The sequence below is a fragment of the Vitis vinifera genome, chromosome 9, assembly GCF_030704535.1.
Source record: "Vitis vinifera cultivar Pinot Noir 40024 chromosome 9, ASM3070453v1".
Lineage (NCBI taxonomy): Eukaryota > Viridiplantae > Streptophyta > Magnoliopsida > Vitales > Vitaceae > Vitis > Vitis vinifera.
The window spans coordinates 14,442,783-14,457,683 of NC_081813.1; the positions used below are offsets into that span (position 1 = coordinate 14,442,783).

The 14,901-nt window shown below is 28.3% G+C and overlaps 2 protein-coding genes across 5 annotated transcripts in view; both read right to left on the reverse strand.

Annotated features, from left to right (window-relative positions):
- On the reverse strand, nt 1-1,719 carry LOC109123096 (cuscuta receptor 1). Its single transcript, XM_019221948.2, has one exon. It carries the CDS (start codon nt 1,717-1,719, stop codon nt 118-120), a length of 1,602 nt encoding a protein of 533 aa, XP_019077493.1. The 3' UTR covers nt 1-117.
- The window catches only part of LOC100256729 (cuscuta receptor 1), a 27,945-nt gene continuing 14,551 nt past the window's right edge, over nt 1,508-14,901 (reverse strand). For all 4 annotated transcript variants that reach the window (XM_010656735.3, XM_059739678.1, XM_010656734.3 and 1 more), the window contains 2 exons: nt 3,548-3,694; nt 1,508-2,324 (listed from right to left, as the gene is read on the reverse strand). In XM_010656735.3, coding sequence (XP_010655037.1) covers nt 1,753-2,324; nt 3,548-3,694 — 719 coding nt within the window. In that variant the 3' untranslated portion in view covers nt 1,508-1,752. The remainder of the gene's footprint in view (nt 2,325-3,547; nt 3,695-14,901) is intronic.

Sequence of the window (14,901 nt, forward strand, 5' to 3'; positions counted from 1 at the left end):
TCGAAATTTGAGTGAAGTATGTAAGTTGCAACTCATAGCAATTATACATCCCATTTCTTTCTATCCCATGGAAACAAATAGTAGTTAATCATGCAAACATCATCCAACTAAAAGTATCTAATTATACAAATATGTTGATAACTTGGAAAGACTATCAAAAGCAAAATAATAGCAGGAATACATACATTCCTCAATAAAATTGAACCATCTATGACGCCAATAAGGATTCATGTAAAGGATGGTAGCAAATCCTAACAAGATCATGATATATGAAGTAGTAAAACTTGCAAAGAAAACAACATGATTGATATCATACCATTTTGCCTCACTTTCAAAAGATTGTGATGGTGCGCATGGTGGCTCAATACTTGTGTTACATTTTCTCTTTAATGGTGCCCCACAAAGAAAAGGATTGCCTTCATAGCTGCTTTCATCAAATGTCCCAAATTGTGCTTTGGTATCTGGAACTCTACCAGAGATGTTGTTATAAGCCACACTAAACACCGCTAAAAAATTGAGTTCAACTAGCTCTAGAGGAATTTCTCCACCCAAATTATTATAAGAAAGGTCTAAGCTCTCTATTAGAGAAAAATTGGAGAAACTCTTTGGAATTGAGCCATTCAATTGATTGTGAGACAAGTTCAATGCACGAATCGAACTTAGCATTCCAAGTTCATGAGGTATTTCGCCTGTCAAGTTGTTACATGATAAATCCAATCCAGACATGAATTCAAGGATGCCACCTTTGTAGGAGTCACGCCTGTTCTTGGTGACAAACTCAACTTCATCTTTTTCATTATATATTAAACTCGAGGAGCCCAAATCTTTCACCAAGTAACCTGCATATGCAAGAGACTTCCATCTATACTCAAATTCAATGAATTGTCCAAACACGTTCTCCTCCTTTTTCATCTCCCCAAATCGGATATGGCCAAAGCATCTGGGAATTGGCCCTGAAAAAGAGTTGTTTGAAAGATCCATCAAGCTTATTTCAGTCAAATGACAAAGATGATTTGGAATGAAACCACTGAAAAGGTTTCCTCTTAGCAAAAGAATCCTTATCTCCAAAAGTGCAAAGATTGAATTGGGAATACTTCCAAATAACCTGTTATCTCGCATATCCAAAGTCAATAGATTTGAGGAATTGAGAAAATCTCTAGGTATTAATCCTGTAAACATGTTCCCTTGCAAATGTAGATGCTTTAAATACTCCATGCTCTTCAAAGAAGGAAGAGATCCCGAAATAGCGTTTTGAGAAACGTCAAGAAACTCCAACCCTTGCAATTGAGAAATCTCAAGTGGTAATTTGCCTTTAAAACTATTGTTGCTTAACACCAGTGTAGTCAAATAGGTCATGTTGCCTATCTGGCTTGGAATTTCACCTGACATGTAGTTGTTGCTCACATCCAACACCCTCAATGAAGAGCTTCTGGAGATTACATTTGACAGAGTTCCCGTGAACTGATTATTGTCCAAATACAAAATTCCCAACTGAGTCAAGTTAAAGTCCCTTGAAAATATTTCACCATGAAATTTATTATTTGATAATTTTAGAATCGCCAAATGTTTTGTTGCAAGCAACTGCTTTGGTACTTCTCCTGAGAAATTATTGGCAGACAAATCCAACACCCTTAAGGAAATCATTTCAGCTATCGAGGATGGGAGAATACCTTCAAAACCATTGTTGGATAAATTTAGATATTCCATATTTGGAATCATATGGGCCACATTTTCTTGAAGTTGTCCATCCAACTAATTGTGTGAGATATCCAATGAACTGATACGGGTATTAGGTCTCAGGGGAAGTAGTTGGCCCATTAAAGAGTTATTCCTCAGGAGTAGAAATTCCAGTCTCGTATTGTTTTCAAGCAGCCAATTGGGGAAACTTCCTGTCAAGTTATTATGGGAGAGATCAACCCCCACTAACCTGAATTGGTATTGAAGAAAACCAGGAAGGTCACCGGTGAGCTTACAACTGGATAGCACAAGACCCTTCAACTGAAACAGGGGAACCCAACCAGCTGGATATTCAGTTTCTACCTCAAATTTGTTGTTATCACTTCCAAGTATGACCACCTGAAGCTTGGAGTGATTAGCCAAAGAGCTGATAGAGAATGAACCCTCAAATTGATTATGACTAAGATTGATGTACTCCAGGGATGTGAGATTAGGCAACAGAGAAGGAGAAACATTTCCTGATAATTGGTTATAAGAAAGATCCAATAACCTCAGAGATGTCAAATTATTGAAACATGGAGGAAGGATCCCTTGGAATAAGTTGTAAGAAAGATCTAGCTGTTGAAGCTTATTCAATTGGCAGAAACCTACAAAAGAGAATAAGACATGTAACTAATTAATCATCTCCTTGACATGTCTTAGACTCCAAACTTACAGCCAGCTATTACTCACCCTTAATGAGGTCTTCATGAATTAAGAGCTCTAGATGAATAAAAATAATGTTTTTCATTAAATATTAAAAATTACAAGACATCAATTAATTACCATAAAAAACAACATATTAAAAAAATTGTTGAATATGATCTTCTTAGACATCAACAATGATGGTAATATTTATGATTTTCTTAAATAATAATCTTTAAATCTAAAAATTATTCTTCCTTGAATTAGTTTTTTCCAAAGTGTTGAATTTTTTAAATCTATAAAAAGAAAGATGAATATAAATGATGTTAGGAGATTTTTAAAATGATTTAGTATTATAATCTAGAGATAAAAATGTTTTTTCCTTTCCTTGAATTTTCATTGAAAGAATATTCAAATTTTGTATCAAATGAAGCAATTTGATTATACTTACTTTCAAAAATTCAATTTCCTTAATTTTTTGTTATGTGTGATTCACTGTTTCTTCTTAAATCTATTTAACTCCTAATTAAAAACTAATTTTATTTTAAAGTATGATTCATTCCTAAAAAGGAGCAAGAAAAAAAAAAAGAAATAATTTTCCTATATTTGGATAAAATACAAAAAAAATTCAAAAATAAAATAAAATAAATAAATAGTAAAAAATTTCTTCCAATGTATCTTAGGTTGTGTTTACTATCAAGAAAGTTTGAGGGAAAAGAAATAGAGTATGGAAAAAATAAGAGAGAATGAAAGAAAAGAAAATTATAAAATAATTATAAAATCATTTTCTTGTTTGGTTGTCCATAGCAAAATTAAAGGAAAGAGAATTAAATTTTTGAAAAATACACTTTTTTTTTTTTAACTTTCTTTTACCTTTTCCTTCCTTAGCATTTTTTATGGGGATGAAATAATTTCCTAATTCCTTGCTTTTAATTCCCTCATTTTGTTTTCCTTACTTTTTGCATAGCTACTTGCAATTAGTTGTTACTCACTATTAATGAGGTCTTTATGAATTATAAACATTGGTAATTCTGAATATTGTAAAGATTCGTTAAGAACAAACACATGCTTATATAATTTAAAAGGCAAGTTATTTATTTCTAGTTTACATTAACTATGACAACTCGTTTTTACAATATTTATCTTCTCTAATCTATATGAAACAAACAAAGCATAACATATGTACCTTGATTTTGTAAAGAACCATTGAGGTTATTTTCAACCAGGTATAAAGACTTGAGATGAGACATCAATCTTATAGATGATGGAATAATCCCACTTAAGGAATTATAACTCAAATCTAGTATCTCCAAATTGCTTAAGCTTGCAAAATCTGTCAGAAGAAAATTAAAATAACTAGTGTAAGAAAAGACATTGTTCTTAAATACAAAAAAAAATCAAACATTTGCTACTTTAAAAAAAAAGACTGAAACCTATCATTTCATTGTTTTTATACCAAATTAAACAAATATTTTTACCATTATCATATCCAATGGTGACTATAATATTTATAATCTTCTTAAATAGTAAACTTTTACTCCAAATTGTTGAGTTTTTCAAATCCATAAAAAGAAATATGAACATAAATGATGTTAGGAGATTTTTTAAGTGATTTATTTTTATAATAATTATTATTCACTTTAAAATTTTATTTTTGCTTTTATATTATTTTTCTTTCCAAATTATTCTTCTTTCAACTTTTATGATCCTCCATCGTTCCCTACTTCTAGAAATAAATGCTTCAATCTACTTATTATTTATCAGAATCTCTTTTTAAAAACCTTTATATATATTTTGTAGAATTAAAACTTGAATTTTATATTTAATTATCATTATAGTCTTTTCTAACTAGGTGTATCATATGATATATTTTTAAATTCATTTAAGAAATGACTAAAATAAGTCAGTAGAAGTAAATAGTATCTTGAGGTCAATTGAGATGTAATTTATTATTTTATATTATGGATCTTCATTAACACTTATTTTTAAGAATTTAAAAAATCAAATAAAAGCATTTGCAAAAATGTTACTTATCATTGGATAAATCTAAGAGTTTTCATCTATCTAAAGAATGAAAGTAAATTAAATTGTTGGCCTTTAAAACCTCTTAGCAAGAAATGAAGGCTAAGTTTAGAGGAATCATATATGGGTTGTATGTAGTAGAGATTTGAAGGTAGATCCAAATATGGACAAAATGAAGGGGAGGATTTTATAATCCAATTGAACTGTTGGATTATTGTCTTGATTTACAAACCTATTAATATAAGATCACTTAGCAATCATATGATTTACAACTAAACTGTTGCATAATTCAATGGATTTAAATTCAATCATATAATAAAATCAAACACTTAACGCCTCAACTATTCCTAAAAAGTTTCCTAGAAAAAGAGAAAGAGGATACCTTCTCCATAAATTGGTTTAAATTATTAGATGACTATTAACATTAGAAAAGGAACAAGAAAAGCCAAAAAGCCGTAATTGCAATGCTTATTTCCTCTAATGTATATAGAATAAATAGATACATACCTTAATTTTCTTTTAAAGTATGGTTTGCTTCTTGAAAAGCAACAAGGAAAAGGAAAAATAAAGAAAAATAGTTTTCTTATAATTGGAGAAAATACAAAAAGGTAAGAAAAATACTAAATAAATAAATAAATACTAAAATATTTTCTTCTCTATTTATCTTAGACTATGTTTACTACCTAGAAAGTTTGAGGGAAAGGAATTAGGGTAGGGAAAAAAAAAGAATGAAAGAGAAAAGTCAAAAAAGAATTACAAAATCAGTTTCTGTTTGGTTGTCCATACCAACTTTAAGGGAAAGAAAATTCAATTTTTGAAAAATACACTTTCTTTAAACTTTCTTCACCTTGTTCTTCCTTAGCATTTTTTATGGGGATAAAATGTTTGCTACGTTTAAAAATGATCAAAACCTATCATTTTACATTTTTTCATACTAAACTAAGTAAATGGATTGTTCTTATAAACTAGAGCACTATGTCTACTTTTCTATAAAAGTATCTAAATTCCCAACAAATATTTTTACCATTATCATATTCCATAATGACCGTAGTATTTATGATCTTAAATAATAAAATTTTACTGCAAAAATTGTTTTTTCTTGAACAAGTTTTCTCCAAATTGTTGACTTTTTCGAATCCATAAAAAGAAAGATGAATATATGTGATGTTAGGAGATTTTTTAAGTAATTTATATTTATAATCTATAGATAAAGATGTTTTTTCCTTTCCTTGAATTCTCATTGAAAGAATTTTTTTTATTCAAATTTTGTATTAAATGAAGCAATCCCATTATACTTACTCTCAAAAATTAAATTTCCTTAATTTATTTTTTTGTTTTTCCTTAAATCTTTGTAACTCCTAATTAAAAATTAATTTTCTTTTTAAGTATGTTTGATTCCTAAAAAGCACGAAGAAAAATAAAAAGTAAAGAAAATAATTTTCTTATATTGGATAAAATACAAAAAGGTAAGAAAAAATACTTTAAAAAAAATACTAAAAGATTCTCTTTCCTATTTTTCTTAGGCTACGCTTACTGGTGGGAAAGTTTAAGGAAAAGAAAAAGGAAATAAAGTAGGGGGGAAAAAGAGAATGAAAGAAAAAATTTAGAAAAAAAATATAAAATCATTCTCTTGTTTGGTGCTCTTAGCAAACTTGAGAGAAAGAAAATTAAATATTTTAAAAATACACTTTCTTTAAACTCTCTTTACCACTCAAATCCAATATCTCTAAATTGGTTAAAATTATAAAATTTATCAAAAGAAAATCAAAACAACTAGTATAAAAGAAGAAATTGTTCTTAAAATAATTAAAATGATTTAAATGAAATACCATAAATTGGTAAACCTCATTTCAACATCTATAATTTTTGTTGGGTTCATACCAAAATGAAAAAAAAAAAAATTATTATTTCTTATAAATAGGAACATTTATCTACTTTTCTTTGAAGTATCTATATTATTAACCACTATTTTTACCTATATTAATATATTTGACAATGATGACTTCTCATATTATTATTTTTTACTCTAAAAATTGTTCTTACTTAAATCACTTTTTTTTATTTCATTTTTGCACATATTACTATAATATCCTTTATAATAATTACCAATCACTTTAAAAATTTAATTTTACTTTTATGCTATTCCGCTTTCTTCTCAAATTTTGGTTTCTCTTAAAAATTAACTTTTTTATTTTTTATTTTTTATTTCCTAGAATCTCCATACAATTTTTTTTTCTTTCCAAAATTTAATGACTTCCAAATTATTCTTCTTTCAACTTTTATGATCCCCCATCTTTCTCTACTTCTAGAAATAAATGCTTCAAACTACTTATTATTTATTAAAATCTCTTTTTCTTTTAATTTTAAAACTTTTTATATATTTTTTGCATAATAAAACTTGAATTCTATATTTAGTTGCAATTATAGTATTTTTTTTATTAACTAGGTGCATCATATGATGTATTTTTAAATACATTTGAGAAATAACTTAAATGAGTTGCAAAAAATAAATAGTATCTCAAGGCTAATTGAGATGTAATTTATTATTTTATATTGTGAATATTCATTAACACTTATTTTTAAAAACAAAACAAAAAATATATATATATATCAAATAAAAGCATTTGCAAAAATGTTAACTAACATTAGACAATTCTAATAGTTTTCATCTAACGGAGGGATAAAAGATAGTAAAATTGCTAACTTTTAAAACTACTTAGCAAGAAATGAAGGCCAAGTTTGGAGGGAATCATATATGGGTTGTATGTAGTAGAGATTTGAAGGTAAATCCAAATGTGGGTGAAATGAAGGGAAGGATTGTATAATCTAATTGAACTATTGGATTAATTTAATTTTTTGATTTACAAACCTATCAATCTAACATTACTTGGTAGTCATATGATTTACAATGAACTGTTGCATAATTCAATGGATTTAAATTCAATCAATCAATAAAATCAAACACTTAATGCCTAAACTATTTCTAAGAAGTTTCCAAAAAAGAGACAAAGAGGAAAACTTCTTCATAAATTGGTTTAAATCATTTCATGACCATTAACATTATGATCATCTACATTCCACCATAAAAGGAATGGGAAAAGCCAAAAAGCCTTAGTTGCAATGCTTATTTCCTCTAATGTATATATAAAACAAATAGAGACATATTTTGAGGTACTATTTTGTCATTAAATAATAAAACTTAATAGGCTGAAATTACTTAATTACACTTATAGGAATGAATACACATAATCAATTAATTATAATAAATTATAACAATAATAACATCAAGCTTATTTCTCCAAATTGTTGAATTTTCAACACCAGAAAAAAAACCCATATAATGTTAGCATTAAACATTTTTTATTTTTAGATGATTTAAGTGATTAATACTATGATCTAGAGAGAGATGTTTTTCCTTTCCTTTTATTGTCATTGGAAAAATTTTATTCAAATTTTGCTATAACAATAAGGATTTTTTATGAAGTTTTTATTAGTGAAATTTTGATATATTTACCCCTCAAAGTTATTTTTCCTTTTATTTTTTTGTTATTCTTTGCACCATTTCTCCTTCTTTTTTTTTTTAAATCATAACCGAAGGAAAAGAAAATATTTGAAAATTGATTATATATATATATAATCTAGACACCACATTGATACAAGAGAAGATAAATAAGGATCTAAAAAAAAAAGGAAAAAAAATCTAAAATACTTTCCTCTCATCTCTCTTAGACTATGTTTGGTTCTTGAAAATTTTGAGATAGATACAAAAGAAAAAGATAAAGAAAAAGGAAAATTTCTAAAAGATTTTCCTCTCGTCTTCCTTATACTACATTTGGTTCTTGGAAAATTAAAAAATAAAAGAAAAAATGTCGATAAGAATAGAAAAAATATAAATTTTTTGTCTTATTTGGTTGTCAATAGAAAAACTAAGGCAAATAAAATTAAGTGTTTGAAAAATATAAATTATCTAAATTTTCTCAACCTTTTCCTTCTTAACATTTTTTAGAGAGAATTTTTTTTTTTGGGTATCCCAATCAGAGAACATATTTTTCCTTTCTTTAGCACTTTCCAAAGAAATAAGTGAGAAAAGTTTTGGAAAACGTGTTTCTAAATACCTTTTATTTTTTATATGAATAATCAAACAAAAGATTTTTCATATATAAAATTTTTCTTTACTTTTTTTTCCTCATTTTTCCTCTTCATTTTTATTTTCCTCAAATTTTGGAACAAATGTAGATTTTAATTTTAAGAACCTCAATAATTACTATCATTTCTCACTTCTTTTTTTCTTTTCAAATTTTTTTAATTTGTGAAAACATGTTTTTATTTAATTTCGACAACCTTAAAATTACTATTTCTAGAATTTTTTTTAAAAAGGATTCATAGAGTTGATATTTTATCATTTTTTTTTTGTGGAGTGTCATCATCATCATCATTATTATTATTATATTTTTGAATTATTAAAACTTGAAATTTTGGTGAAGTTTAATTATAAATATTGTAGAAAATTTCACTACATATAACATTTGTATTAACATATTAAAAGACTAAATAAAACAACCCAAAGTATTAATATTCCAAGTCGATGACTAGATAAGAGAGTCATTATTGTAAAAAGGATACCCAATGGGTCATCTTCTAGGCCCATAGATCTAAATTACATTCCAATTAATCATTAAGTTATTGCTATCAATCCCAATTTAATTTCATGAGAATTCAAAAATAGCAAACAATATCCGTTTCAAGGAGAAATGAAGCTAAGAATTTTATGACTAGAGACATGAGAGATTCTCGATTTTCTTGAACATTTTAGAGTGAAAAAATGGGGATTTTAGAGAAAAAAAACTTTTCCTTTTTTGGGTTTGGTTTTCTCTTTCTTGTGCTTTTAAAAATACTATGATTTATAATACTTAACCTACCACCTTTGTTTTTGGGTTTGATTTTCTCTTTATTTTATTTTATTTTATTTTTAGGATATTGAACTTGCATGTGAAAATATAGGTTTGTGATAATCAAACCCATATTTATTCTTTATTTGCTCTATTTTGGATAGATGATTTATTTATTTATTTTTAGGATGAAAATGTTAGGATATATCCCTTAAAAGCATGACATGATGTAATAAACATGTGGATTTTTTTTTATTATTTATGTAATGAAGTTCTAGTTCACTTTTATCTATCATATTTCCTTGCATTATATATTGTAAGTATTCTAATCTAAATATTTTGCATTGTACATGAATTGGGTATATTAGGAATTGTACCGAAGATCCAAATCATAGGTTCCTTGCAAATAGATGACTTGTTCACAATTGGTTTGTGGGTCTAAGCAACTCATTAGAGGTTATAGTGCATCACCTCCTCATAAGAGGAATGGTTGGTATTGGCTATCAAGATAAGTTTCCCATAGTGAGGGCACCAGTGTCTATAGTTACACATTGGACAGGATCTACGATGAGTCATGACTTAAGACTATCAAGTAGTTATGACTTCACCAAGCTGCTTCATTGTATTGTCTCTCAACCTTTAGAAAATATTGAGTTTGTGCTAAAGTTAGTAGTGGTTTTGACTTATAGGTGAGATCGTAAGTTGATCATATATTCCTTATTGATTGAGTCACTATTGAAGAAAACTGGTAGCAATAGGTATTCTCAACAGAGGCATCATGATATCTCATAGGATTGAGACAATGTGTCCTTTTGGGTGTTCCTAAGGAGGTGTATTCATCATAACTATGGTCATAGTAGTTCCTTAAATGGAACTTGACATTGTGCTTTTGGAAAGCTAAGATATGTCGGTTGAACACACAATAAGAGGATATGTAACTCAAGAATTGTAGAGTTAGTCTTGAAATGTTGATAGTTTTCACCTTGTTAAACTACAGACACTAGTTCATTGAGAGACTAAATACAATAGAAGGTCATGGACCCAAGCACACAATGTCTTGTTGTTATTTACATATGGTATTCACGTGTAGTTGATTTTTTGTAGTGGGATGTTGAATCAACTTCAGAATTGGATTCTGAGGGAGCTAGTACTCCTATGGGTCCCAATAGTTCATCCTTTAAGCTCATATACCTTGTCGGCATAGGTTATAAGGGTAGAATTGAATCTGGGTTTATTTTTGTGCATAAGAACATTTTGGTAATTACACAAGATTGCATAAAGGTAAGTAAACAAAGTCTTTGGAATGAGCTAATTGATTAATTGGTAGGCCTTGTTGGGTTAATTAATCAATTAAAACTTATTTTGGGTTAGATTAAGTGACCCACATCCTTAGTGGGCTAAAGTCACTTAAGCTAGTAGGAACCCTATAAATACCTTCTTAGGGGTTAGGGTTTCATAGCTTTTTCTAAAGAGAGAGTCATAGCCATCTTCCACCTTTAGAGGGAGAGTCATAGCCTCCACCTTCCCTTCGATTCCCATCGAAAGTGTATTAAGATTAAGGTTCGAGTCATTGGGCGGAAGACTCCGGGTTTACGAGACTTCCTACTACTTCATTCATCTTCATCGCATGAATCGATTTAGGAACATCTGAATCTCAAGTATGGTTTTCATTAGCATATTTTAATTCATATAAAGTTTAAAAATACAATTTTTTCACTGTGCATAGGATTTAAAAAATCCTAGGATAGTTAAACATGTTCTTAACCTGATCTAGGTTTGGGAGATGGAGAGATCTAGGATTTTCCTTTTAGAAATCTCATCTATAAGAAGTATTTCCAAAAGAACTAATTGGTCTCTATGTATTACTTGTTTGGTTGATTAGAAATACAACACAAGAAAATGAAATACAAGAAATTAAATTCTAGTCTTAAAACTTTCATTGTTTGACACTAATAAGGCATAACCACCAATCGTTTGCACCTACTCCATAATATATTTTGTTTATTTCTCTTTTCTTATTATTGAAAGCTATCTAACCAATGGTAAAAACAATAATTTTTTTTCACTTGAATATACTTTTCAACAAATATTTCTTTCTTTTTTATAAAACAATCACAACTTATTATTTCAATTATTTTCTTCTTCGACCTTATTGAAGTTATTTTAGCTATAATTGTCCAAATCATATATTTTTAGGTGAATGCCATTCAAAAAATTAATATTTGGTAAACTTGATTAAAGGTCTTGTTAGTCAGCTTATCTAACTAGTTTAGATTACCAATCTATTCCAAACATTTTATATTTTTATCTAGCCTACATACCTCCTAGGTTTTACATTGGCTTTGAAGTTTTAAGATAATCACAAATCTATTTATATGGTCACTTACGTAAGTGGGGTTAGGTTAATTTGTTCATTTAATGATAATATAAAAAGGTATATCTTGGGCCTTACTGCATAACATGAATTTTAATGGGTGAGAAAAAAAAAATTAAGAAGTGCATAAGCACTCTCCAAGTACACTCAAGCGTTGGAGGTGCTCAAGCCTTTCCTAAGAGTGTTCAAGGGCTCATAGTAAATTTTGTGTTATTTATTTATTTAATTTTTTCTAGTTTTTTCCCATAGTTGACTTAGCTTATTAGGGTATTTTAGATATGAATATATCTTATGTTATTGATTTTGATACAATACCATAGAGTTATATTGTCATTAATCTTTACCCATTGCCAATACTCCCAAAGCCCTATGCTTGATTGTGTTTTGTTCATGGTGATTGATTTCATCCTATCAAGTTATTGAATAGTTCACTAGGAAACATGTAGGTATTGCATGACCGATATGAAAATGAGTGTAGACTCTAGGTAGTGTAAGACTCTTTGGAGAAGATAGTGATTGGTTTAGTAAAACTATGTACTAGGCCTTTCATAATTAATGAATTTGCTCTAAGGTTAATTGACAATAATTTTTACATCTATAGAGTTTTTGGGAGACTTTATAGTGATTTTTTCACATACATTGCATGCTCATTGTGGATATTGATCAAAGAAGATTTAAATAGTTTTAAAAAATCAAAATTTTTGGTGAAAAAAACAAGATTATATATTCACCTTCCCCTATTGATCTTGATTCATAGAACTACATAGAGTGCGATGATCATTCATAATCCACCTTACTTTGATAAAAATAATTATTCCTATTTGAAAGCTCATATGTACTCTTTTTAAAAGATGTAAGAAGAGCATGTTCAAAATGTAGTTGAATTTGGTTCAATTCCCACCTTACTTTGATGAAAATAACTACTTTCATTGGAAAGATCATATGATTTTATATATATATATATATATAATGTAAAAAGAACATGTTCAAAAGGTAGTTCAATTTAGTTGAGAACCTCCATTAATATTTGATGGAAATAGTAAATCTACTATTGAACTAAAGGCAAAACATGAATAGGATAAATTCGATAACAAAGGCCATGAGGAAAAGCGAGGGCCCTCTATAGCATCTTTAATGATGCTAGTTCTAATGAATTTCATAGGATTACAACATGCAAAACATGTTAAAAAGGCATGAGATATTTTTTGCTGTGAAGTTTGTCGAAAATATAAATTTTAAATGTTAAGTTTGAGGGTATTACAATGTGTGGAAAGATGAAATATTTTCTAAATTCTATGATGAGTTGAGTAATATTTGCAACTCGATCTTAATGTAGAGGAGAAGATTCTTGAATCTAAGCTAGTTAAAAAAATCCTTAGATCTCTCTCTTCCTTATAGGTACCTAAGGAAACTATCATAGAGGAAAACAAAGGCAAAGACAGTGATTCAATTAGAGTTAATAAACTTATGGAATCCCTTCAAACTTACAAGATGCCCTTACCTAGTTCTATGAAGCCTAAGGATGAAGCCTTAAAAGCTTGAATGAAAGAAACTAATGAATCTAAAGAACATAATGACCAATGTTTAACATATGTTGAGCTTTCATTTTTCTTTAAAAAAAATTAAAATGCCATAGAACCTCACAAAAGATATTTCACCAAATTAGACTCTAAAGAGCAAAAGGGAAAGAAAATTGAGTGCTTTAATTGTGGGGGAATGAGACACATGGTTGTTGATTGTCCATGCCTTAAAAACATTAGGTATGAAGGCTATGTGGGTGACTTGGAGTAATTCCATGTTTGATGATTGTAGGGCTAAGAACTCAAATGAAAGTAAAAATGTACAAATGATAATCTTATTGCTTTTGTTCATATGTAGCTTATTTTGATTATGATCCATTGGGTTAGTTGAATCCTAATGAAAAAAATGAGTTTTATTTTAATGATGTACATGGGGTCTATGATGCATTATTATATAGGAGAACTAAAAACAAAGGTTGAAAGCATAAAAGTGAATAAAAAGACATTAAAATTAATGAGCTCTATGATTCTTTGAAAAATAAAAATGTCAACATATTAAATGAACATATTGTTAATAAGGTGTAGTTTCTAAGGACTAAACATAACACTATCAATGATAAAGATAAAGATTTAACTCTAAAAGTTGAAAAGCTGAGGAACGACATGAACAATACTAATGAATTATTTAATCTTAGGTCCAAGATCATTAAAGAAATGTTTAGTAAAGAAAAATTTGTATATGATAAACATGACATAGAATATATTAGCAAGGTTAAGACTCCCACAAATGGGAAAACAACCTTTGAAACAATAAGTAGGGTATTTCTTATGTGGAAGCATCCTCTAGCACCACCTTTTTTTGCACAATGTGCAATAAGTTTGGACATGACTAAAGTAAGTGCTATTGCAAATTATTCAATAGGTTCTACTCATATGTTAAATGGCTAGTAAATGAGTCTAACTTCCTTAGATTTGTTTTTTTACCAGACTAATTGCATGAAGTACCCAAAACAATTGTTTTTATTACTTAGTACTTTCATTGCTATTAGATGACATAGATACTAGTATTATATTGAGCATTGTGGGTCTCACTGTATATTCCACCCATATTGGCTGATATTGTACACCTTGTCATTTTTTATATTATTTTAGGAAGTTGTAAATGAGAAATTAAACGTAATTACTAGAGGTATATAATTTGCATAGGTAAAAGGAATTTCCTCTAGGATTATAAATGGATAACTAATAATTAGTTCTAGAATGTTAATTAAATTATGTTTTCAAAATATATCAAATGTTGGTCCTAATGTGAAATTCCACATCACCTAAGAAGAAAAGTTTCTATGACTTTATATTTAGTAGACTTCTCATAAATGTATAGAGATATTTTAAAGTAGGCCTTGACCCAAAGTGAATAACATCTATATAGGAGCAAGTGAGCCCTTACACTTAGGCCAAAAATTTTCCTTGACATGTGTTGACCATCATTGAATATAGTATGAATTTAATTAATTATGACCTACCACTCATTTTGTAGTTTTGTATATTGCATAGTTATTTGATGACCAATTTCAAAATTTGATTATTTGTGTGTGTGGGGGATTATAATACTAGTCTATGAACATCTATTAATAAAAGAGTTTAATTACGCTAGTCACAACTTTATGTAGTTTATGGTAATTCAAATTGAAGTTCTTTTGACCAAATATTGACCATTAAATCCAAAACTAGTCCA

What these genes read in the sequence shown, in the direction of transcription:
- LOC109123096 (XM_019221948.2), bottom strand. Translation starts at nt 1,719, where the DNA reads ATGATTCCAAATATGGAATATCTAAATTTATCCAACAATGGTTTTGAA.